We start from the raw sequence: 25,298 nt of genomic DNA on the forward strand, positions 1-25,298 counted from the left end.
ATTCTACAACTAGAAGGAAAGAGAAAAGCACACAGACTCAGAGGAGGTGCAGATGTAAATTGCAGAGGTACGGAGGCATGTGCACAAAGAGGGCTGGCAACTGAGGACGTGGTTGTCTTTTTCAATCAGGAGGGAGACATAAGCTGCCAGCTGCTCTGAACTCCAGTTCCAGGTGAGACACTGGGGACCCAGACTCATATGGGGAGAAACTGGACTGTCTGACATTGGGCGGAACTCAAGGGCAGAACTCAAGGGCAGCTTTCTCTCAGCTGTGCTTGCAGTGATTACCGAGGGGCACTGAGATCCAGGGGCCTCTTAAGACAGCATAGCTGTTTGCTCCACTCTGTTAATTCTCTGAGACCCCGCTCCACCCAAGCTGTGTACAGAGGCTTTTGCATATGAATGGCCTGGCCCTTTGCAATCTAAAATTAACTAACATACTGCAGCTGGGTCAGAGAGACCCAAAACACCCAAAAGAAGGGCCAAGGCCCCACAGCAGCTTGCATTGCTACACAGCTGAGCCTCATCTGAGTACCTCCAAAACCCAGACAAAGAAGAGAAATCTGCAGATCTCTCTGTATCTCCTGCTGGATGGCCTCAGGCAGAGGCTAAATTAGCACCTCTTTAGAGATTCAAGAGCCACTGTACCCAGTGGTCAGAATGGGACCATCCAGATTAAAACTCCTCAGATCCATAAGGAACCTACTCAGGGGGCAGATTCGGTGAGCACCAAAGCCCCACTGAAGGAAGTCTTGCCTGGTGAGGGTGTCTCCAGCACAGAAGTTCTCCCAGCGTAGACACAGCTGATCCTCATAGGCACTTGGCCTGGAGATCAATTCATCCCAGGGATACCAACAACAATCAAGGCTTAATTACAACAAGACTGTGCACACAGCCTACAAAGGGGTGCACCAAGCATGACCACCTCAGGTACTGGGGAGGCTGAGCCATTGGGCCATACAGGACACCTAGCACACAAAGCCACTCTAACAACACAGGGAAGTGGCCAAAATGTGGAGACAAAGAAACAGATCACAAATGACAGAAATGGAGGAAAGCAAACTACTGGTATAGAGTTCAAAACCATGGGTATAAGGTTTTTCAAGAATTTTCTAGAATCTCCCAATAAAATTTAGTGAGACTCTCGAGGATATGAAAAAGGACCAACTAGAAATTAAGCATACACTGACTGAAATAAAGAATAATATACAGAGATCTAACAACAGACTAGAGGATTGCAAGAATCAAGTCAAACGGGAAAAGGAGGGGGGTGTGGGAAGAGACTGAACATAAACTGTGCACCTATGGATGAGGACAATGGGGAGTGGGGAAAGGGCAGAGGGTGGGGTGGGAACCTGGTGGAGGGGAGCAATGGAGGGGGAAATAAATGAGGAACATTTGTAATAATATGAACAATAAAGATTTATTTTTTAAAAAAAGAATCAAGTCAAAGATCTGAAATACCAAGAAGAAAAAAAAAAAAACCCACAAAAAAACAAAACACACACACACACACACACACACACACACACACACACACACACAAAACAACCAACTAGAAAAGCAAAAAGCAAAAGAACCCAAAAATATGAAGGTAGTGTAAGGAGCCTCTGGGACAACTTCAAGCGTACCAACATCCGAATTATGGGAGTGCCAGAAGAAGAGAGCAAGATATTGAAAACCTATTTGAAGAAATAATGACAGAAAATTTCCCCCACCTGGTGAAAGAAATAGACTTACAAGTCCAGGAAGCACAGAGATACCCAAACAAAAGGAATCCAAAGAGGACCACACCAAGACACATCATTATTAAAATGCCAAGAGCAAAAGACAGAGAATATTAAAAGCAGCAAGAGAAAAACAGTTAGCTACCTACAAGGGAATACCCATACGATTGTCAGCTGATTTCTCAACAGAAACTATGCAGGCCAGAAGGGAGTGGCAAGAAACATTCAAAGTGATGAATAGTAAGAAGCCACAACCAAGATTATTCTACCTAGCAAAGCTATCATTCAGAATGGAAGGTCAGATAAAGAGCTTCACAGATAAGAAAAAGCTAAAGGAGTTCATCACCACCAAACCAGTATTATATGAAATGCTGAAAAGTATTCTTTAAGAAGAGCAAGGAGAAGAAAAAAGTAAAGAGAAAAATTATGAACAAATACATATGTATTAACAAATGAATCTAAAAATCAAGTGAATAAAAATCTATACAGATTAAACTGGTGAATATAATAGAATCATGGGCACAGAAAGAGAGTGGACTGACAATTCTCAGGGGAAAGGGGTGTGGGGGGTGCGGGAAGAGACTGGACAAAAATTGTACACTTATGGATGAGGACAGTGGGGGGGAATAAGAGTGGGGGGTGGGGGGAACCAGGAAGAGGGGAACTACGGGGGGGGGATGAGGAACAACTGTAATAATATGAGCAATAAAGATTTATTTAAAAAATTTTTAATAGGCACAGTAGGGTATTAGCAACAGTAAATAATAAAAATGTACTATAATACAAGTTATATAAATGTGACATTACTAAATAAAGTAAGGGTTTCTTGAATATAAGCACTGTGATACCAGGACAGTCTATCACTGAGATGGCTTCTAAGTGACTAACAGGTGGATAGCATATACAACATGGACAGGTCCCAGGTAGGACAGTGCAAGATTTCATAACGCTACTCAGTGCAAAAGTATAAGTTATGAACTAGTTCTAGAATTTTCCATTTAATATTTCAGACTGCAGTTGACTTTGGGATAACTGAAATCAGTCCCACCGATATGAGGACTACTGTATACACATATATAACGTGTATTATTTTAGTTATTTTATAATTTCTTAAATCACCTTCTTTGTCCTTCATAGGCTCCTTATTTATTATTACTTAATATATTTTTATTGATTTCAGAGAGGAAAAGGAGAGGGAGAGACAGCAGTGACAAGAAAATCACCGATTGGCTGCCTCCTGAATGCCCCCCACTGAGAACTGAGCTCTCAACCTGGACATGTGCGCTGACCTGGAATTGAGCTGTGACCCCTTAATTGATACTCAACCACTGAGCCATGGTGGCTAGGCTCCATAGGCTCTTCAAATAAATCAAGGGCTTATTCAAGGCTCTGCCCTCAGCTTGTTCCTATCTGTTTCCCAGGAATAACCTTATCTCCCCCACTGCTTCTATCATTTCTCTGTTGGCAAAACCTAAACCTAAAAGTTTCAAGTCAAATCTCTCTCCTTCCAAATCCATGTGCCTCTGTATCCAATTACTAGGCACTTACACTTGGAAAATTTAAACATACCCTGCACAAAATTCATGAACTGCCCATACCTGCATCTCAAACTGCTCCTAAACCAAGTTCCTCTCCTCCTCTTCCTCAGTCTCCACATGCAGGTGGACCTATTTTTAACTAGCTCTCGGGTTTTGACTTTTGCCTCCAGGTCATATGATTGCTCATCTGAATTACAGTAAAAGGCTCCTAACTGCTTTTCATCTCTAGGTTTGCCCTTGGTAAATTAATTCTCTTCACTGGGAAAATGAGCTTTCAAAAAACGAATCATTCATTGGCTTTATGGGGAGGATTTATAATGGTAGAAAGACACAAATTTTGAGAGTACAACCAACCTGTGTTTGAACCCAGGTTCTAACCTTGTGAAAATTACTTCTCTAACCCCCTCAAATGAAAAATGGCTGACACAATTCTGAAAAGTCAAGAGTCAATAAATAAAGCCCTTGCATAGTAGATACTATAAAACACAACAGTCCCTTCATAACTGGTAGCCACCATCATTCCCTCAGGACAAAATCCAGATTTTTTAATATGACAGACAAGGTGTTCATAATATTAAAGACCTCTGTCAGTTTACCACCCACACTCTTCCCTTCCGCTGCCTTGACCCCCTGCAAATTCTCTCAGGACTGGTCTGTTTACAGTGGCTGCCTCCTCTGTCCAGGATGACACCTTTAATCCTGTCCTCCTTCAGAGCTCACTCCTTATGTGTGAACTCCATGAGTTCTTCCTCCAACCCCCCCTCCCACCTCAGATTGGCTGAGGAAGCTCTGTTCTCTACTCCCACAGTAACTGTGCTCACTTTCATTATGCCGGAAACTGATCATCGACCCACTAATAGAGATGTGGACAGGGAATCCGGAAGGCTGGTCAACCTTAAATGCTCTGAAAGGTTGGAGGCTGATCACTCATTGTTTAGTTGAGACACTGGTAGCTAAAACAGTCTCCAACTGTTAGTCTTATGTAAATTCTTTATGATTGGCTATTATTGGAATTTCCTGCCTAAAGGATATGGGTGTATCCCATAACCTTAATAAAAGGGACAGCAAAGCCAGAGTAGGGTGTAGTCCTCCCCCTAGAGGTGAGCTCCAAATTGGCCCCCAATATTCCCAAATGAATACTTTTCTAGTCTCTTTCATTCGTGTGCAGCCTTCTCCAGAACCCGAACCCTGAACCATGCAGGACGTGAACAGGGGTTCCCACACGAACAGAGGTTCCCACACCATTACGTTTACTGAAATGGTCTCCTTATCTGCCTATCTCTTGTACTAGGCTGGGCTCTCTAGGGCAGAGCTCAATCCCATATTAACTCCTGGCACATAGTAGGTACTGCATAAATGATAGTAACATAAAACATAACTTGAACGGCTACACAAAAAGACTAAAATAAAAACAAAACACCCACAGAATTCCTTTTAATTGGCTTTAGTGTTCGAAGATTTAAAAAAATATATATTTTATTGATTTTGTACAGAGAGGAAGGGAGAGAGATACAGAGTTAGAAACATCGACGAGAGAATCATCGATCAGCTGCCTCTTGCACACCACCCACTGGGGATATGCCCGCAACCAAGGTACATGCCCTTGACCAGAATCGAACCCGGGACCCTTCAGTCCCCAAGCCGATGCACTATCCATTGAGCCAAACTGGTCCCAGCTAGTGTTCGAAGATTTAAAAAAATATATATATTTTATTGATTTTTTTACAGAGAGGAAATGTTTCTAACTAGAAACATTGAGAGAGACACATCGATCAACCGCCTCCAGCATACCCTCTACTGGGGATGTGCCCACAACCAAGGTACATGCCCTTGACTGGAATCGAACCTGGGACCTTCCAGTCCACAGGCCAATGCTCTATCCACTGAGCCAAACCAGTTTTGGCTAGTGTCCAAAGATTTTTCCCCGTCCAGAAGCCAATTTTACAAATATGAATGCTCGAGTAACTGTTAAATTACTTTGCCTTAAAGACCCAGGTACTGGCGATACCAGCAATAGATTTAACAGAGTATAACTTGTATTTACTTTAGTCACTTTTCCATGCTTTTTAAACAAATCAGTGTAATGTAACAGAATGATACTAAATCAGTATAACTAAAGCAACAGCATTAACCATTAAATTTAGCCTCTAAGTTATGAAATTGAAGACAATTATGTCTAAATTCCCATCAATAAGCAGATGATAAATTGGCATTGCAAGTTTTTAAAAGGTGTAGCAATAGATATTGTTTTTACTCACCAGCTTCACGTAATCTATTCCCTTCTGCTTTTGTCCGGTTAGTTCTTTCACTTCCAGCAAGATCCACCAAGGACAACTGGCTTATAGTGATTTGTTCTTTTTCCTGAAGAGATCATCATAATGCCAATTATATAACATGAGCTATAAGTAGTTTACAATGTTCTTTAAACATGTTTAAAATAACAAATAATTATGAATACTAGAGGCCTCGTGCACATTTGTGCACTGGAAGGGGGATTGTCCCTCAGCCTGGCCTGCGATCTCTGGTACCCCTCGGGGGATGTCTGCGGGCCTAAATCAGTAGTTGGACATCCCCTGAGAGGTCCTGAGCACTGCCACAGAAGTGGGAGAGGCTCCCCCACCACCTCTTCACTTGCCAGCAGTGAGCCTGGCTTCTGGCTGAGTGGCACTACACCTGTGGGAGCACAATGCCCACCAGGGGGCAGCTCCTGCATTGAGTGTCTGCCTCCTGGTGGTCAATGCACATCATATCAACTGGTCATTCTGCAGTTAGGTCAATTTGCATATTAGGGTTTTATTATATAGGATAATATTTGCACAATATAAAATGTACTGGTAGGGGCACAATATAAAATGTACAAGTTTTTGGGTAAAAGTTTTTTAAAAGCATATGATAAGTATACTCATGACATTAATGATTACTTGCCCATCGTTTGGACTTCTACATTATGATGTAAGCTCCATGAATGAAGGGACTCTGCCTTGAAATGATTTTATCTCCAGAATCTTACACAGTGCCTAGCTCTCAGCAGGAGCTCAATATATGCTAAATAGTGAGTCTAAAACAGGGCTAGCCTAAATTTTTTCATAATCATATTTAATAACTTTGTGATCTAATAACTTCATAATATGCTAATAATTTTTATAAGAAATGAAAGTCGAGGCACATAACTGACATTGTAATGTTAGATGCAATTCAAAGAAAATCAAGTTTCTATGGAAGCTTGATTTATAACCATTTTCTAGCTAACATTTATCTAGTGTTGACTACAAGTCAAATACGGGGTTAAGAACTTTATATTGTACTACCTCCTTTAATCCCCTCAACAATATGAGTTTATTACTATAAGGCCAAATAGCCAGGACATTAGAAGAAAACAAAAATTCGAATCCTAGTGGTCTGTAATACCATTGTCACATTTCCTCCTGACATCTGGAAACTTTTGTGATACCACGCTTTCATAATGCATTTTGAATAGAATACACCCTAATAGCTTAAATTATTAAATAATTTATATTTGGGCTCAAGTGTGGTTACTAATTGATATAAGCCTTGTAGCACGACAGTCCTTGCAATAAACAGTGATCAACAGATCAGCCAAGAGAAGAACCTTTTAGAATCAGATATCTCCTGAACTAATCCTACCCTGGGAAGTTAATTGCTGACAGTTAAAAACCATTAATTGAATTTCCACACACAAAATGAATCTTCAAAGGTAAAACAATGGATCACAAATTCTTATTTATAAATATTTGTAAACCTTTTTCATGGTAAAAATTCAGGTTTTGAGAGTAGCCAGTTTCTACACATCTAACAGAATAATTAAAACCAACTACACATCTAACAGAATTAAAACCAACACCTAACATATATTATCAACCCTAGAGGATCGATTTTCAACCTTTTTCATTCTATGGCACACATAAACTTACTAAAATTCTGTGGAAAACCACAAAATATATTTTTTGCCTACCTGCCAAAAAAAGTATACCGTACAAATGGCAAATAAGTTGGGAACATTATTTTTAATATGTAAGAGATATTCAGAATGCTCACAATGAAAAATACAACTTTTTAAAAACATTTTATTGATTTTCAGAGAGAAACAGAAGAATGGGAGGGGAGGAGGGGAGAAAAGAAACAAGAGAGATAAACATCATTTTGCTGTTCCATCCATTATGCATTCATTGGTTGATTCTTGCATGTGCCCTGACCAGGATCGAACCCACAACTATGGGGCAGCTGCCCCATGGGCCATATAAATGTGTTAAATCATTTGGTCTGGCCCTGCCAAGGCATTAGGGATGAGTTAATTATGTGTTTGATCAAATATAGCAGGCTAATTTTTAAGTTGATAATTTTGTGTGGCTGAGAATGTTATAAACATCCAAAGGGCCCTTAGCAAAAAAAAGGTTCCCCACCTCTGATATATAGGGTCGATGCTCTAACCAACTGGGCTACCTGGCAAGGGCTCAACTTTTTTAAGAATAAGAAACCACCCTGAGTAGCATCTAGATTTGTAATGAGGAAGGATAGTTTGGATAAAGTAGCTAGGGCTGGATTACACAGTGCTTTGTATCGGATCTGCCGAAGCATCTATCCAGCTTGGTATCCTGTGCAAGTTTGTTACTTTCTGGGCAGACATATATAAAAACTCAGATGGTCTCCTTAAAAATCAGATAGTTCCTTCTGTACTGAAAGCATTTTTATATTTTCTAGTTAAAAAATAGTATGTTCTTACAGACATTGTGCAATAAAACTGAATCAGGATGTGTGGTTTCTGCAAATGCTTTAGTAGCTGGTAAAATTTAAAAAATTAATATATGTATTGGTAAAAATAACTTTTAAGTTATATTTTAATATGCTAAAAAAAGATTTCTGTAGAAAATCTTTGTTCTAGAGCAATCTTCATTGCAACAAAACCTCCCTGATTTAATTTTAATACTAAAAATTAAGGATTCAGTTAAAAAATCTTATACACTACAACTTACCTGTAAGACATTGTCTCCATCTGCATCCAGTGGGGCTTGAACTAATTTAATATTGAATACACTATGGGAACGGCTGGACTCACGATTCAAATGTGTGTTAGCAATACGTCTCTTTTTCTGGCCTATAACAATAGGAGGGGGGAAAAATCATTGCTCAAATCTGAACTCAGCCATTTCATTATATACGGTTTCTTTCTTCTTTCTTTTAAAACTGATTTTCACAGAGAGCAAAGGAGAGGGAGAAAAAACAGTGATCAGCTGCCTCCTGCATGTCCCTACTGGGGATAGAGCCCACAATCATGTGCCCTGACCAGGAATTGAACTGGCAACCTTTTGGTGCACAGGGAATGATGCTAAACCAACTGAGCCACACTGACTAGGGCATTACATGCTTTCTACTAAACCAAAAAGTACTACTGTCAAATATATTTATCGTTTTATATTTTCTAATTTTAAGTCTAACCTTTCCAGAAAACTTCAAAAGCCTCTTCAGTAGATTTTACTTCTACTTCTGTACATCCTGCGACATACATATTATGATTCTTGTCTTCACGAAGCAATTTAGATTGCAGAGGCCTAAGGGAAAGAAAAATATACAAGTTTGCTAAGTTATGAGTTATTGAGTAATTAATAAATTGAGCTATCTAAAATGCCAAGCAACATGATATCAATTGTTATAACGGAAATACACCTAAGCAAGAACCCAGAAAAAAATATTAAACAGTTAATTTTAAAGATATATATATATATAGTCAAGATTACTTATAAAAACCTATTTTGTTTTAAAAGGTTTGCTCTAATTTGTTCTAACAAAGTACATAATGTAACACTTACTAAACAATTAAAGATCATAGTAGTATTATGACAATATTACATGCACAAGTTAAGCATCAAAATTTAGTATTTTCCTAAATTTAAAAGATCAATGGATAGAACTGATTCTGACCTCAGGGTCAGCAAAAAACAAAAAACAAAAGCAAAGAAAAATAAGAGTTTGGTATATACCAGGAGTGGCAATCCAAAGTGGCTGGTCAAGTTTTAATCTGTATGATAAGATAAAATGGGAAAGGGCACCACTTATTTGGTCTCAGTCTTGTGAGTGGTGGAGATAAAAACATTTATCAGCTACCATCACCCACTAAATGGCTTACTTTTTTTCAGGAAGCAAGGAGGGGCTCATTGGTAGCAAATACCAGTGCCAATGAAAAACCACTACATACAAATAGTCCACAGATGCCAAACACTAGTATATATCTGCACCCTTCTCCTTATTAAAGAAAAAAAAAAAAAAAAAAGTCAACACAATCACATACAGAAAGTCTGTGTTCCTCATGGGGGTGTTGTAAACGTTCCACCTACCAAAGGAATAAGGTATAAGTTACTGTTTTTACAGCAGCCATCACAGTAACATGTTCAGCCCATAGTATGTGACAGTCACAATGAGTTGTATCTTAAAAATCCTCCAATGCAGTATTTCTTCATTGTATTAAAAACACACTCATACTAAACATTAGTCAGTTCAAAAAAGCAGGTAATATAACACTTTAACAAATTAAAACTGAACTCAGTGCCAAATAAGCACTTTGAGAGTTTATTCAAAAAGTTATTACAAGGAAGGCACACAAGTCATATTTGTCAGTCCTTTTGTGTAACAAAATAAAATCAGGATAATAGGCGCCTATGAAAATAATCTCATTTAGGACAAACAAACACTTGGCACATGTGCAAACATGAAACTGACTATTAGCAGTGAATAACATCACAAAAGTTTAGGAAAATAGGTATGCAGAACTGACACTTGGTTGTTGCTTTTTAAATTAATATATTTTTATTGATTTTAGAGAGGAAAGAGAGAGAGATAGAAACATCAATGATGAGAGAAAATCACTGATTGGCTGTCTCCTGCACACCCCCTACTGGGGATTGAACCTGCAACCTGGGTATGTGCACTTGCCAGTATCAAACCTGAGACTGTTCAGTCCAACACTCTATCTCCTGAGCCAAACTGAGTAGGGCCAGAACTGACACTTTGAAACAAATGGGAAAGTAATTAGTCTATACACTGTTTAATGTTAGTAAAAGTGGACCTACTGACAAGTGTTCTGTGTCTAATGGCTTTCTAAATCCAACTCTTTTTCCAATAATGTTGGATTAGACTTATACACAAAAGTTAAATATATGACAAAGGTCTTCATATTATTGTTCTGAAAGGCCCTAAAGAGGGCATCCATCTATCTATCTATCTATCTATCTATCTATCTATCTATCTATCTATAAAAGTCTAATATGTAAGCATTCGACCGGGAGTTTGATTGCTTGCTATGATGTGCAATGACCACTAGGGGGTGGCACAGAATCAAGGAAGGATCCGGCCAACAACAAGGGAAGGGAGGCCCCAGCAGGCAGCCGGAAGACCCCAACTGGCCCTGATCACAGACCAGGCCTAGGGACCCTTCCCATGCATGAATTTCATGCACCAGGCCTCTAGCTGAATTAAGCATTTAGCTTAGGAATAAAACCATCAACTCAAAAACAAGGTATTAATATTAGACATGGGATTCCAGAGTTAGCTCTGGCATAAATGCAGATTCATTATTTGTGATGTCAGGTTGTAACTGGTCTTCATTCTCAACAGGGCAAGACTTAAGGACAGGGAGTGGTCTTTTAACTCTGGCAGAATGACAATAGAGATGTCATTTCACATTAATCAATGAGGGAAGGTCTGTGAATATTAGTTGTATAAACAACAGCTTTAGACTCCATTTTGTAGAGATCACCAAAACAAATGGTTAAAAAGGTTACAAACTCCCAACACTCAGTGTCAAGTTTTTGAAAGGTAGCCTCAGGGCACACTGATAGTGAAACTTCCTTATCCAATTAAGGTCCTTCTTAAAATATAGCTCAGGGACAAGAGTTTTCAAAAATAATGTTAGGACTCCTCCTTAGATGCTTTAATCCACAAGGTCCCAGAACATCTATATACGTACAAAATAAAATGAATCATTAAGCACCAGTTGCATGCTACACAGTTATATTTCATTTTGAAAACAAAAATAAGCATTATCCCTATTTAAGGCTCACTGAGGTGAGTGACTGCCCGAAGATTATGCAGCTAAACAGGGACTATCTTCATTACTTACTTAGGTTTTATGGGATCAAACGGCACCTCTTCCAGTAGATCATATATGTAATTATTATATATTTCAATATAAGACACAAATACGCCATAGACACTATCCTCATCAACTTCTGCTTTGCAAAATTCTTGTACATTTATCATATCTGCAAACTCTGGATCTATTTGTCGTCTGAAAAAGGAAAAAAAGCCAGAAAGTCTGATTTTCTACATTGTGAATATCAAAAGTAAATTGATCCCAAGAGGAAGCTAAAAGATTTAGCACAAATGTCCTGCCTTACAAGCAGAAATGCAAAGAACTTTATTCACTCACAATCAGCCAACAATACTCCCATGTCTTCCCAGATAAATAGCACAGGCTTTTACTCCCTCTCCCACCCACAGTGGCACCTTCTCTAAGCAGTGATTCAAAGGCAGTGTGTTCACAGAGAGAGAGAACATCCGAGCAAATAAAGTTACTTAAGAACATTCCTCATCTTTGATCTCACTAATGTCAACTTGTCAGGCCATCTCTATTTCATGCATCATTCCCTATGCCTGAGGAAACCATCAGACAGCATTCCCTTCAGGCCAGCATTGCAGACAAATGCAATTACTTACTTGCTAGAAGGGGTCTTTGGGTTGGGTATGGCCTCTCTTTTCTGTCGTTCTAATAAGGCATCAACTTCACACTGTATATCCATGCTATTCCTATCATTAGATTTAAAAACCTAAAGTGGGGACAAAAGTCAAACTATGATTTTGAGAATTTGACTTAAATTGTAAGAAACATATTTGAGAATTGAGAAGTTTATTTAAACACCAGAGGCCCAGTGCACGATTTTGTCCCCAATTGACGGATCAAGGCTGGGCCTGTGCAGAGAAGGAGATGACGTAAGGTTGGCTGGCTGGCCAGCCCTGATCGAGGTCTGATCAGCGCTGGGCTGATGGCAATTGACTGGCGGGCCCCACCTTCCAATTGGTGTACAGGCCAATTAGGGGTGGGGTCGACCATGGGGAGAGGCTGTGGGCGCCTCCAAACATGGTGGAGGGGGCTGATGGGAGGCCAGCAGCCTGGGGGAGAGGCCATGGGTGATTGGCCAGCTGGCCCTGTCCCCAGTCGGAGTGGGAGAGGGGGGGAGGGACGATCTAGGGCGGGGCTGGCCGGAGGAGGGGCTGCGGGACAATCAGGGTGATGGACAGGTCTGGTCACCCCTAATTGCCCTTCCCTGCAGGCCCGGTCCCCCCCCAACTGCCCTTCTCTGCAGGCCAGGTCATCCCCAACTTCCCTTCTTTGCTTGTCTGGTCATCCCTAAATGCCTTCGACTGCAGGCTTGATCACCCCCAACTGCCCTCCCTTGAACGCCTGGTCCCTCCCAACTGCCCTCCCCTGCTGGCCTGATCGCCCACAACTGCCCTCCCTTGCAGACCTGGTCCCTCCCAACTGCCCTTTCCTGATGGCCATCTTGTGCCCACATCGGGGCAGAATCTTTGACCACATAGGGGTAGCCATCTTGTTTGTTGGAATGATGGTCAATTTGCATATTACTCTTTTATTAGATAGGATAGAAGCCTGGTACACAGGTGGGGGTCAGCTGGTTTGTCCTAAAGTAGGGGTGTCGAACTCAATCAGAGAAGGGGCCAAAATCTAAAATCCAGCCTAAATCGCGGGCCGAATGGTTTACTGAACAGTCATAAACTGTCATTGTGATGGAAACGCAGCGGAGTGCAGTGAAGACAGCACGGTGCGGGCCACATTGCAAGGCCTGGCGGGACGGATTTGGCCCGCGGGCCTTGTGTTTGACACATGTGTCCTAAAGGGTGTCCCAGATCAGGTTGGAGATTCCCTTGAGGTGTGGGGTGGCCTGTGGTGGTTTGCAGGTAATCTACGGCGCCCCGTCCCACATGACCCAAGTGAAGACCCTGGTATCTGGGATTTATCTTCTATAACTGAAACTTTGTAGCCTTGAGTGGAGCCAAGCCTCCTGCTTGCTCCTGTGGCTACAGCCATTTTTGTTGGGATTCATTTATCTTCTATAACTGAAACTTTGTAGCCTTAGTGGAGACCAAGGCAAGCCAGGGTTGGAGAAACTTGGCTTCCTTCATCACCAGGGGCAACTCAAGCCTCCTGTTCTCTCCAGCTCTGTGGCTGCTGCCATTTTTGTTGGGATTTATTCATCTTCTATAATTGAAACTTTATAGCCTTGACTGGATGTCTGGGCCCACCAGGATGTGAAGAAAGCTTGGCTTCCTCCATTGCCAGAGAAATCCAAGCCTCCTGCTCACTCCATTGCCGCAGCCATCTTGGTTGGGCTAATTTGCATACTCACTCCTGATTGGCTGGTGGCCATGGCTTGTGGGTGTAGTGGGTGGTTAATTTGCATATTACTATTTTATTAAATAGGATAAATATTTAAGATTTCAAAATGTATCCAATAGTTCTCCCATACTGCTACTATATACACAGGTATCTTAGTCCCTGTGTCAAGTGAAATTGTTACAACATAAAAGAATTATACTTACATATCTTTTAGCCTGAAATGACCCTATACTGTTAAAGATCATATCCAGACAACGAGGAAGCAGCCCTCCTTCTCCTGGGGAACCAGTCATGGTGTGAGTCTTCCCACTCCCCGTCACACCATATGTGAAAAGAAGACCTGCAACAGAGCAAGTCACACTGGGTTATATCTCTAAAGTCCCCCACTTGTAGTATTTACTCATTGTATTAAAAAACACTTAAAATTAACCAGCTCAGCACCTGACCAGTGAGGCTCAGTGCTTGAGTGTCAACCCACGAACCAAGAGGTCACTGGTTATCTGATCAAGGCACATGCCCAATCCTCAGTAGGGGATGCGCATGAGACAGCCAATCAGTGATGTTTATATCTTTCTATCCCTACCCTTTCTTTCTCTCTAATAAAAATAAAAATAACCAGCTCAAAAAAGTAGGCTTCACGCCACCTACTAAATCTGAATTCAAGGCCAAACATAAATCAAATATACAAATATCAAAAAAGTTTTATCAGAGGGGGAGAAAAAGGAAAATCCAACAAAACTCCAAGAATCATACCATTTTTGCCATGAATGAGGTCATCTACCAAGGGGTTTGCCACAACATCAAAGAGCTCCTTCTGGGTGGTATGAATGCCAAATACTTGTTTAAATGAATACTGAGTCTGTGGATAAGGAAAAAAATAAAAGTGCAAAAATGAATTCTACTATATTTATGTTAGTTATACATGTTTAAACCTATTCAGATGTTTCTTTATGAACATTTAAGATCTAGATGCACAAAGAAAAAGTACAGATGGTTTTTAAACCTGGAACTCTGAAAAAAAGTCCTGCCCTGGCTGGTGAGACTGTTGACTGGGCGTCATCCCATGCATTGAAAGATTACCAGTTCAATTCCCGGTCAGGGCACATGCTCGCAGTTTTGGTCTCAATCCCTGGTAGGAGGCAGCCAATCAATGTTTCTCTCCCTTCCTCTTTCTCTAAAAATCAACAACAAAAATTTTTTAAAGTCATGAGCTACCTAATTATACCAATTATAAATATTAAATCTTTACATTTATAACTACTGAAGAGAATGCAGAAAAACTTAAACCCACTAATGCTTTACAGACTAAGGTTGACTTTGTTTTACTTAAATGACCAAGTAGATCAAAAGGTATTATAATGACTCAATGACTATATGAAAATCCTCACACATTACCTCACTTTACCACTTTCTATTTTTTCTCATAAAGATGCCATTTTAAATGGCATAGCAGCATAAAGCTAAGTATTTCAATGTACTTTTTTTTTTAAAAATATTTTTTATTGATTTTAGAAAGGAAGAAAGAGGGAAAGAGAGAAACATCAATGATGAAAGAGAATCATTGATTGGCTGCCTCCTGCAAGCCCTCATTGGGGATTGAGTCCACAACCCCATATGTGTCCTTGACTGGAATAGAACCTGGGACACTTCAGTCTGCAGGCTGATGCTCTATCCACTGAGCCAAACCAGTTAGGGCTTTACTGTTTTTTGTTTGTTTGCTTTTAAAAAACAGCAGTGAACTGTAAATATAAACTCACTTGAGTTTTTATATAAAATTAGAGGCCTGGCGGAGGTAGAAAGGGGTGTCCCTCAACCTGGCCTGCACCCTCTTCAATCTGGGACCCTTTGAAGGATGTCCTACTGCTGTTTTACAGGGATCGGGCCTAAGCTGGCAGTCAGACATTCCTCTTGCAATCCGGGACTGCTGGCTTCTAACCACCACCTGCCTGCCTGATAGTCCCTCTGCCTGCTGACCTGCTTCCCTCCAAATGCCCTCCCCCTCCAGCCTGATCACACCCAACTTTCCCCGTACCAGTGTGCTTGCCCCCAACTGCCTCCTCTGTTGGCCTGCTCACCCTCATCTTCCTTCCCCACTGGTCTGCTTACCCCCAACTGCACCCCTGCTCACTCCAAACTGCCTCCCCTCACTGTCCTGATCACCTCCAACTGACCCCCATTGAGCGGTGAGGGACTGAGGGCTGTTTTCTGGCCAGCCACACCCCATTCAGGGTGGGGGTCCCCATTAGTGTGCCTGGCCAGCCTAGGTGAGGGATTGATGGCTGTTTGCAGGGTGGCCAAGCCTTGAGTGGAGGCTAGGGCGGTTGGGAAGCTTGGCTTTCTCTATTGCTGGGGGCAATCCAAACCTCTTGCTTGCTCCAGCTCTGTGGCCACCGCCATCTTGGTTGGGCTAATTTGCATACTCCTGATGGCTGTGGGTGTAGTAGAGTGATGGTTAATTTGCATGTTTCTCTTTTATTAATGTAGATAAATTTGAAATTGTAATCTTTGATTCAATTATCAAATCTCTTTCAAAACTTATAAAGTCTAATCATATTGCCAAAAATAATATCATATACTTGGAAAATTAGATTTGATCCCCAAAGTGGCCTGAGGTGACCTCTGAAAATAGTTTGCTTTTCACTAGACCCAGAAAACCCCACAAAATCATGCAAATCAAGAGACTCAAATCTTCATGTTCATTTTAAGAACACCTGTAAAACTGCCCAGGCTACTAGGGCATCCATATTCGAAAAGCCACCAAGTATCTGAAAGATGTCACTTCACAGAAGTAGTGTGCCAGTCTGTTGTTACAATGGTGCTGTTGGTAGGTGTGCCGAGGAGAAACAGAGGGGCTGAATACAGGGTCAGTGGCTCAAAGAGTGCTGAGTTTTTGCTGCACATCTTAAAAATGCAGAGAGCAATGCTGAACTTAAAGGTTTATATTTAGATTGTGGTCATTGAGCACATCTACGTGAACAAAGCTCCCAAGATGCCACAGAACCTACAGAGCTCATGGGCGGATTAACCCACATGAGTTCTCCCTGCCACATTAAGATGATCCTTAATGAAAAAGAGCAGATTATTCCCAAACCAGAAGAGAAGGGTTCACAGAAAAAAAAGGTATTCCAGAAGAAACTGAAGAAACAAAAACTTATGGTCTGGTAGTAAATTCAGCATAAAATAAATAAATAAAAAATTAAATTGGAGATTGGGCTATAAATTATATAAATTGAAATGTCCTAATTGTTCATGGGCTAGAGTTCTATTATTTTTAGTTTTATTGGATTGTAGACATTGCAATTATTTCTGCAGGTTTCCTGAATTTCTTGTAGTTTTTGCTTCATGAAATGTTAGTGCTGAGTTATTTAGTGCATGAGTCTTTATTACAATTTATTGTGGATTACAGGCTTTGGCAAATGGCTCTCCTTTTTTTTCTTTTTTACAACCTTTACCTTAAACTAAACCTGCTGAGATATCAATTTCATGACTTTTATATTTTTTTAAGAAAATGTTTTTATTGATTTTAGAGAGAAAAGAACAAGACAGAGAAGGTGCAACATCCCTTGATGCTTACATTATACCAGGGGAAAGAGACAAGGAACAAGTAGATAAATCTACAGATTGTGGAAAGTGCTATCAAAGTGACTGCAGGTCAGGTGACAAGTGGGGAGCAGTGCTACTTCTGATGTAGTCTGGATAAACTCTCTGAGGAGGTGATATTTAAGTTGAAATAGGATGAGGAGCCATCCTCAATAAGAGCAAAGAAAAAAGTCCAGGCAGAATTCTGGTTTATGTAAGGAATCCAGGATTGGAGGAGTACTAAGAGATAAAGTGGCCAGATAGACAGGAGCAGATTAAGTAGGATTTTGCCTATTTAAAAGCTTTCTCAGAAGATTTTAAACATAAAAATGGTGAGGTCTGACATGCTTTAAAAGATAATCGGGCTGCTCTGTGGAAAATGGATTAGAGAAAATTTGGAGTAGAAGCAGGCAGTCCAGTTGGGCTTCAGCATGGTCTTGTCAATACTACTCAGAGTAAGGTCAGCAAACCAGTGCCTCTCTGAGAAATATTTGTTTCTAGTCTATGAGATAACTGCAGAAATTGAGAGGGAATGTTTAGAAACTTTTGTAGCCATTTGGCATGGCTGCAATAGGATGTGATTAATGGGTTTATCTCACTAAACAGCTAAACAGGTTCTCTGCTGTCTGACATGGTTAGTTTCAAGTTGCAAAACTGCTTAAATGTATCAGTCACAATTCATTTCAAAAAGCTGTTCCTTCACCTGAGTTTGAGAAGCACTGATCTCCATGATTAAAAACAGAGGTAAGTACAAGTGTACAATGCCTATTAAATGTTATTTCAATCTCCACATATGAAATTTTGTGACTGTGCCTAGCATGATCATATTGGGATATATCATCTCATATTCAACAATGCCTAACATATCCTCTAAGAAGCAATAAATATCCCATACAATAAATTATCTTCTAGGAAGCAATCTTCTAACTCCAATATACCAAAGGTATGCCTGAATATCCCAGGAATTAAAAACTATAGGTATGGTGGTTAAAGTGAAGTAGGTAATTCATTCAAAAAAAAAACCAAAACACATGAATTTTGTTAAATTAAAAAATAAAAAAGCCATTCTGGAAAGAACATATCAAGTAAAAACAGCTTGGTTTCAATAGTAAGTACCTCCTTATAGTCTCCATTTCGGTTGAGTCTGTATCCCTCAGGAGTATGAAGCTGAACAGTTGTATTATTGATCACTTCTATGCAACACTCTTGATCAGGAAAGCTCAGTGGGCGCACCCTACAATATACCTGAAAATATAAGGAAGTGCTTAAAGAACAAAAGTTGACTTTTACCTGACTTTTCATTTAAGCTTCCTATTCATCCATTCAACAAATATTTGGTGTCTTAAATTAAGAGATCAATATAATAAACTTAGGGCTATGAATATGAAAACTTGTTACCCAAGACTGTTAAATGCAAACAGATATTAGATATGATAGGACAGCAGATTTTATTTTATTTATTTTTAAAGTATATTTTTACTGATTTCATAGTGGAAGGTAGAGGGAGAAAGCGATAGAAACATCAGTGATGAAAAAGAATCATCACTGCCTCCTGCACATCCCAACTGGAATCGACGAAACAATGTGTACTGAACAGGAATCAAACTATGACCTCCTGGTTCACAGGTTGACACTCAACCATTGAGCCACACTGGCTGAGTGTTATAAGAGAAGATTTTATATGTACATAAATCTAAAACATTTTGGTAACAAAATCATCACACCCACAGCTTCTTTTCATTATTGTACTGACACAAATTTAATAAAGTTACACTACTAATTTAAAACTTTAAAAACCAGTAACATACCACACGATGAGAATTATTTGAAAATCTGTTCAAATTCTTTGGAATTAAATGTCAATATTGCCAGCTTAACACTTAGTGTATGTGGTTTTCTTAATCAATGAAAGTGTTGAGGAAAAACTGTTCAGCTCTACTATGTGCAGAGTATTTGGTTCCCTCAGATCAAGAGACACATTCTAGTAGCAGTGAAGGGGAAATTTAAAATATTCCAGAGCAGCCCAGTCAGCGTGGCTCAGTGGTCGAGCATCAAGCTTCTAGTAAGACATGAAAGGAATGAAGAAAGAACACACACAAATTCACAGGAAGGCCTTACCCCAACTGGGTCTTTAAGACTCGTTTGGGATCCTTTCTTCCCTACAGGTTTCCTGGGTGTCTTAGTCCTCCTGGTCATAGATTTAAAAAAACAAAGAAAAACATTTCAGATCAACATTGACATTCAAATACATCACCTATAATTCATACAAAGAAAAACTTCCAAGGTTTATAAATTATTCCTGAGCAGTTCCAAAACTCTACACCCTAAGTAACTAATATGGGTAAGAATAAATTGCATTAGTAGTGTTTGTGACATGCATAATCCAAATATAATTAAAATTTGTTTTAGGAGACATTTTTGGTACTAAATGTACGTATTTCATATTTAAAATAGCTGGGATATTCTCTTGAGTGGCAATTTTACAAAGGCACAAGTTTGAAAAGTCTACTGATGAATGACCACACTTACCTCGAAACACATTTATGTTTGTGTGCACACACAAATTGCACCAAGAACCATTGACCCAGGTAGACTGACAAGTGATTAACTTCAATAAATTATAAAAAACAGGTGGAGGAGAGATAGGAAGATGGCTTCCGAAAGGAAGGCAGGCTGTAAGATAGTGAGAGATGAACCTCTAGATCCCACTGCGTGTGTTTCTCCCTTCGGCCTGAATCACAGAGCTCACCTCACTTCAGGTGAGTGTGTGGACATATGGGAAGTGTCTATTTGTGAGTGAGGGACACTCATATTCCAAGGACTGCTGGGGACTGCGGACTGGGCAACCCTGACCGGGCAGCCTCCACTGCCGCTGAAACCTCTCCCGGAGAAACTGGCTCTGCCACAAGACTGTGCCATCTTGAAGGGGAGAGAGGCTGTGATGGGAAGCCTAGCCTTACCTTCAATTGGGAAGAACTGGATACCTCCTGGGACCCTATAACCCCAACACCCAGGGACCAGCAGCGAACCCACAAACACCGGGTCTCAGGCAGCACGAATACTCAGGACTCCGAATGAGCTCTGTACCTTCTCAGAAAAAGGTTACATTTCGCCCAGAGAAAGGTGAGGTCTGTGATTCAGGCTGAAGGGAGAAACACACGCAATGGGAATCTAAAGGTTCAAAGGAAGTATGCGCCCCACAAAATCTGCAGACGTTGGGGCCAGCATAGTCCACGAATGTGGAAAGGGGTCCACAGGGCTGCTGACACAAGGGAAGTCTAGAAATCAACTCATTGCTGGGCTGAACACAAAAAGGTAGGCGAAGCTTTTCCAGTAAACTGCTGCGCTGTGCCAGGGGAAAAAGATGTGCACAGAGATATGAGCAGAGTCGCGTGCAGTGCCAGGACAAAGAAGTTGCAAGTTCACGCACTTACTCTGGCTCTTTTTTCTCTTTAAATCCTTGCTTTTGATTATAAGCCCAGTACACAGGATCACCCAATTAAAAACACTCTCAGAGACTGCAGGGGAAAGTTATTTTTGTGGAACCTGGGGATCAAAGCTAGGAGAAAAGATCAGAAAACCAACTTTGGGGCAGTCCAAACCCCCAAACCAGTATTAAGTGCAGCAGGGAAAACAAATTCTGGGTAGAAAGATCTTATAGCCCCAGATGTCAATACAGAAACATTGCCACCCAGGGGTTGAATCACAAACTGACTTTTGTGTAAATACAATCACAGGCAGGCTTAGTAACAAAGAAATACTGCCTGCTTGAAAACAAGATTGTGCCTTACAACAGAGGAGCTGTGGAATGCAGGGAACTTCAATACTATCCTGACTATCTGACAGGAAACAGGCGTGCCAAACAGAACAGTAGAGGAAGAAAGTGACTTTCACTAGTGCACATTTTCATTTTATCTTTTTTTAATAAGTTTCATTTTATTTTCTTCTTTATTTCATTTTATATTTTATTGATGTTTTACAACAACCCATTTACCATTGCACCAAAAAAATTAAGACATCTAGGAATAAACTTAACTAAGGACATAAAAGACCTGTGCTCGGAAAACTACAGGACAATGAAAAAGAGATAGAGGAAGACATAAACAAATGGAAGAATATACCATGTTCATGGATTGGTAGAATCAACATCATTAAAATGTCCATATTACCTAAAGCAATTTATAGATTCAAAGCAATCTATACCAATGGCATATTTCAAAGATCTAGAAACAAACTCTACAAAAATTCATCTGCAATAAAAGAAGACCCCGAATAGCCATAGCTGTCCTGAGAAAGAACAAAATTGGAGGGTTCACAATACCAGACTTCAAGCTATAGTACCAAGCCATGGTTCTTAAAACTGCCTGGTACTGGCATAAGAACAGACATATATACCAATGGAACAGAATAGAGAACCCAGAAATTGACCTAAACCATTATGTTCAATTAATATTTGACAAAGAAGACTAGAGGATACAATGAAGTCAAAACAGTCTCTTTAATAAATAGTTCTGGGAAAATTGGTCAGATACATGCAAAAAATGAAACTAGATCATCAATTTATACCATACACAAAAACAAACTCAAAATGGTTAAAGGACTTGAATGTAAGATGGAAACCATAAAAATCCTACAAGACTCCATAGGCAGCAAAATTGCAGACATGTGTTGCAGCAATACCTTTACAGACACAGATCCTAGGGCAAGAGAGACTAAGGAGAAATAAACAAATGGGACTACATCAAAATAAAAAGCTTCTGCACAGCAAGAGGAACCATCAACAAAACAACAAGAAAGCCCACTACATGGGAGAACCTATTTACCAATGTCATCTCCAATAAGGGTTTAATCTCTAACATTTATAGGGAACTCATACAACTTAAAGGAAGATAAACAATCCAATCAAAAAATGGTAAAGGACCTAAATAGACACTTTTTGAAAGAGGACATTCAGAAAGCCAAGATACATATGAAAACATGCTCAAAGTCACTAATCATCTGAGAGATGCAAATCAAAACAACAATGAGGTACCACCTCACGCCTGTCAGAATGGCTATTATCAACAAATCAACAAATCACAAGTACTGGCGAGGATGTGGAGAAAAAGGAACCCTTGTGCACTGCTGATGGCTATGCAGACTGGTGCAGCCACTGTGGAAAACAGTATGGCATTCCCTCAAAAATTTAAAAATGGAACTGCCATTTGACGCAGTAATACCACTTCTAGGAATATATCCTAAGAAAATAGAAACATCAATCAGAAAGTATATATGCACCCCTATGTTCATTGTAGCACCATTTACAATATACAATAGCTAAGATTTGGAAACAGCCTAAATGCCCATCAGCAGATGAGTGAATTAGGAAACAATGGTATAGCTACACAATGAAATACTATGCTGCTATAAAAAGGGAATTCTTACCATTTGGAGCAGCATGGATAGAACTGGAGAGCATTAGGCTAAGTGAAATTAGCCAGGCAATGAAAGAAAAATACCACATGACCTCACTCATTTATGGATAATGAAGAACATTATAACCTGTTGAACTAAAAGATAGATACAGAGGCAGAGCAGCATCGAACAGACTGTCAAACTACAGCAGGAAAGCTGGGTAAGGGGTGAAGGTAAGAGATCAAATGAAGGATTTGTATGCATGCATATAAGCAAAACCAATGAACACAAGATACTGGGAGGTGGGGGTGAGGGCATGTGCTAGGGAGTAGGGGAGGCCGGGAGAAAGTCAATGGGGGGAAAAAAGGGAGACATGTGCTACTATTTGTAATACTTTAAACAATAAAACACACACACACACACACACACACACACACACATTGCGTGGCCAGATTATTATGATCTCTGAATGTATAATAATCTGGTCACTCAGTGTATATACACACACATATTAGAAGCCCGGTGCATGAATTCATGCCTGGGTGGGGTCCAGCCAGCCTGGCCAAGGGGAGGGGACATGGGTGGTTGGCTGGCCTGCCTGCTGGTCAAAGGGACAATTTGCATATTAGCGTTTTATTATATAGGATATTCATTTAAAAAACACACAAAACTCAAACGGAGGAGTCCATGCTTTCATCAAGATTTACGTCTATACTTTCAGATCACTGAATTCTTAAAATGTAACATCCTTTGTCCCCCAAACATAATGTGGTCCCCAAAGTGTTATTTCTTGCTCTTAAGTAATGTAACACACACAACGGGCCTCAAATGGAGCCACCTGTGCTAAGCTGACATCACCAAACCAAGACTTAATACCTAATTGCAGTTTTGTCTCTCCCAGGAATGTAATCTCAGCCAGTCTGTATGGAATTTCTTGGTCAGCATTAATGAGGTAAACCCCTTCATAGATTCCTCAAGGGAAGGTGCCTGCTCCTTGCTTCTTCCTGCCCTTTTCTGCCTATAAAAGTCTCCCATTTTGTACAGTTCCTCAGGTCTTTCCAGTTGTTAAATGATAATCGCCCTCCACCTGCTCCAATTCACCAACTGTTGAGTAAAGCCCATAAGATTTTTATAATTTCCTCAGCTGAAAAAAAATTTTTTTTTAATCAATAGGGACAATAGAAAAAACTATTTTGATTTATTTCACTATTTCTCTGAGGATGCCCGCCCCCTCTCCCACTCCAATCTATCTATAGGCTGGATGAACACTTACCACTAAAATTACGTAAAATGATTGGCTTGGGCTACAGATTATGAAAATATTTTATCCACATTTTCCCAAATGAAAGAGAAGCAAAGTAAGTGTTTTAAGTGCAACATATTATGATAGGTTTACTTAATATTACACGTGTTTAAAAAAAATAAATAAAAGATTTTGACTTTGGCCTCTTAAGAAAACAGTTGCCTTTTGCAAATGATGATACCAATGATAAAAATCGACCCTCCCCCTTGTACAATTCTTCATTTACCCAGCAGCGGTCACGGAATTCCGCTGCGTGGAAACAGGCCGGGATTTAGGGAGGAATGTGGGCGGGCACGTCTGCGGCCAGAGAAGAACCGGGTAAAGCAACGCGCCTCCCCCCGGGCTGGCCTCGGCCCGGGCCCGGCGCTGGCGGGAGAAGCGCACGCAGTGCCCACCGCTGCCAGGGCTCTCCAGGGCCTGGGACCACCTACCCAGCCCCCACCCCAACCCCCCACCCGGCCCCACCCCCGACACCACCCGCACTCACTCCGCACAGTGCAGCCTGAGAGCGCGGGCGGCAGGAGGGGAAAGGGGAACTTTGGAAAGGGCTTGGGGGGCGGCCCGGGGCCAGGGGCCCGCCGCCCAGCTAACGGGCACCGGCGGGGTGGCACACACCAACCCCACTCCCCCGCCGTGGGCCCGACCTCCCCAGCCGGGGCCCCGCGCCGCACCGGGAAGTAGGGTCCGCGGCGGCGGGAAGAGACGCCCGTCCCATCACCGCGACCGACCAGCCCCGCTGCCCCGGACTCACGCTGGCTTCATGGCAGCAAGCTGCGCGCTGCCCAGACGCGCCCGCGGGACGCCGGCTCGGCGGGGAGGCCCGGCGAGGAAGGAGGGTCGCCGAAGGGCGCAGAGGGAACCAACGCGGGGGCCGCGGCGCTGCTGCGCTCAGGGGAGCCGGGCGGCGCGACGGGAGCCCAGGTGAGCTTGCGCCCGGCGCATTTCAAACGGGCCAATCAGTGCCGCCCACTGGGAAGGGGCGGGGCTTCCGAGGGCGCGCCGGCTCGCGCTGCCGGAAGTGGCGCCGTCTCCGGGGAGACTGACGCGGAAAGGGTGTGGGAAGTCCCGGAGGCTACGCGGCGGCGCCGGAGCCGGGACTTTAAATATGAAATACAGTTTCCCTCCATTTCCGATGAGGAAACTGACGGCTTGTTTTCCTACCGCACAAGACGTCCAGTGGCAGAGCCCGTCCAGGTTTGATTCAGAAGTCTGCGCTGTCGCTCCGGCCCGGGAGGGTTCTATTCCGCCCAGCGCGGTCTCCTGCTTCCTCTCTGGTTTTCCTATTACCACACCAGCCTAACACTTCCTTTCTCTCTTCTTCGTCACCTTTC

General features: G+C 41.4%; 1 protein-coding gene and 1 pseudogene across 5 annotated transcripts in view; one reads left to right on the plus strand and one right to left on the minus strand.

Moving 5' to 3' along the window:
- KIF23 (kinesin family member 23) overlaps positions 1-24,873 on the minus strand; it is a 39,699-nt gene extending 14,826 nt beyond the window's left edge. For 3 of the 5 annotated variants that reach the window (XM_036437589.2, XM_036437585.2, XM_036437569.2), the window contains exons 1-11: positions 24,719-24,873; positions 19,389-19,458; positions 18,387-18,515; positions 14,445-14,550; positions 13,895-14,031; positions 11,993-12,102; positions 11,397-11,564; positions 9,570-9,611; positions 8,720-8,832; positions 8,257-8,378; positions 5,524-5,626 (exon numbers count right to left, since the gene is read on the minus strand). In XM_036437589.2, coding sequence (XP_036293482.1) covers positions 5,524-5,626; positions 8,257-8,378; positions 8,720-8,832; positions 9,570-9,611; positions 11,397-11,564; positions 11,993-12,102; positions 13,895-14,031; positions 14,445-14,550; positions 18,387-18,515; positions 19,389-19,458; positions 24,719-24,729 — 1,111 coding nt within the window. In that variant the 5' untranslated portion in view covers positions 24,730-24,873. The remainder of the gene's footprint in view (positions 1-5,523; positions 5,627-8,256; positions 8,379-8,719; positions 8,833-9,569; positions 9,612-11,396; positions 11,565-11,992; positions 12,103-13,894; positions 14,032-14,444; positions 14,551-18,386; positions 18,516-19,388; positions 19,459-24,718) is intronic. The other 2 variants (XM_036437588.2, XM_036437576.2) reach the window with 1 other exon arrangement.
- LOC118730452 lies at positions 14,661-16,856 on the plus strand (annotated as a pseudogene).
- Positions 24,874-25,298: the final 425 nt, after the last annotated feature.

This window comes from Pipistrellus kuhlii, unplaced genomic scaffold (assembly GCF_014108245.1).
Source record: "Pipistrellus kuhlii isolate mPipKuh1 unplaced genomic scaffold, mPipKuh1.p scaffold_m20_p_1, whole genome shotgun sequence".
Classification (NCBI taxonomy): domain Eukaryota; kingdom Metazoa; phylum Chordata; class Mammalia; order Chiroptera; family Vespertilionidae; genus Pipistrellus; species Pipistrellus kuhlii.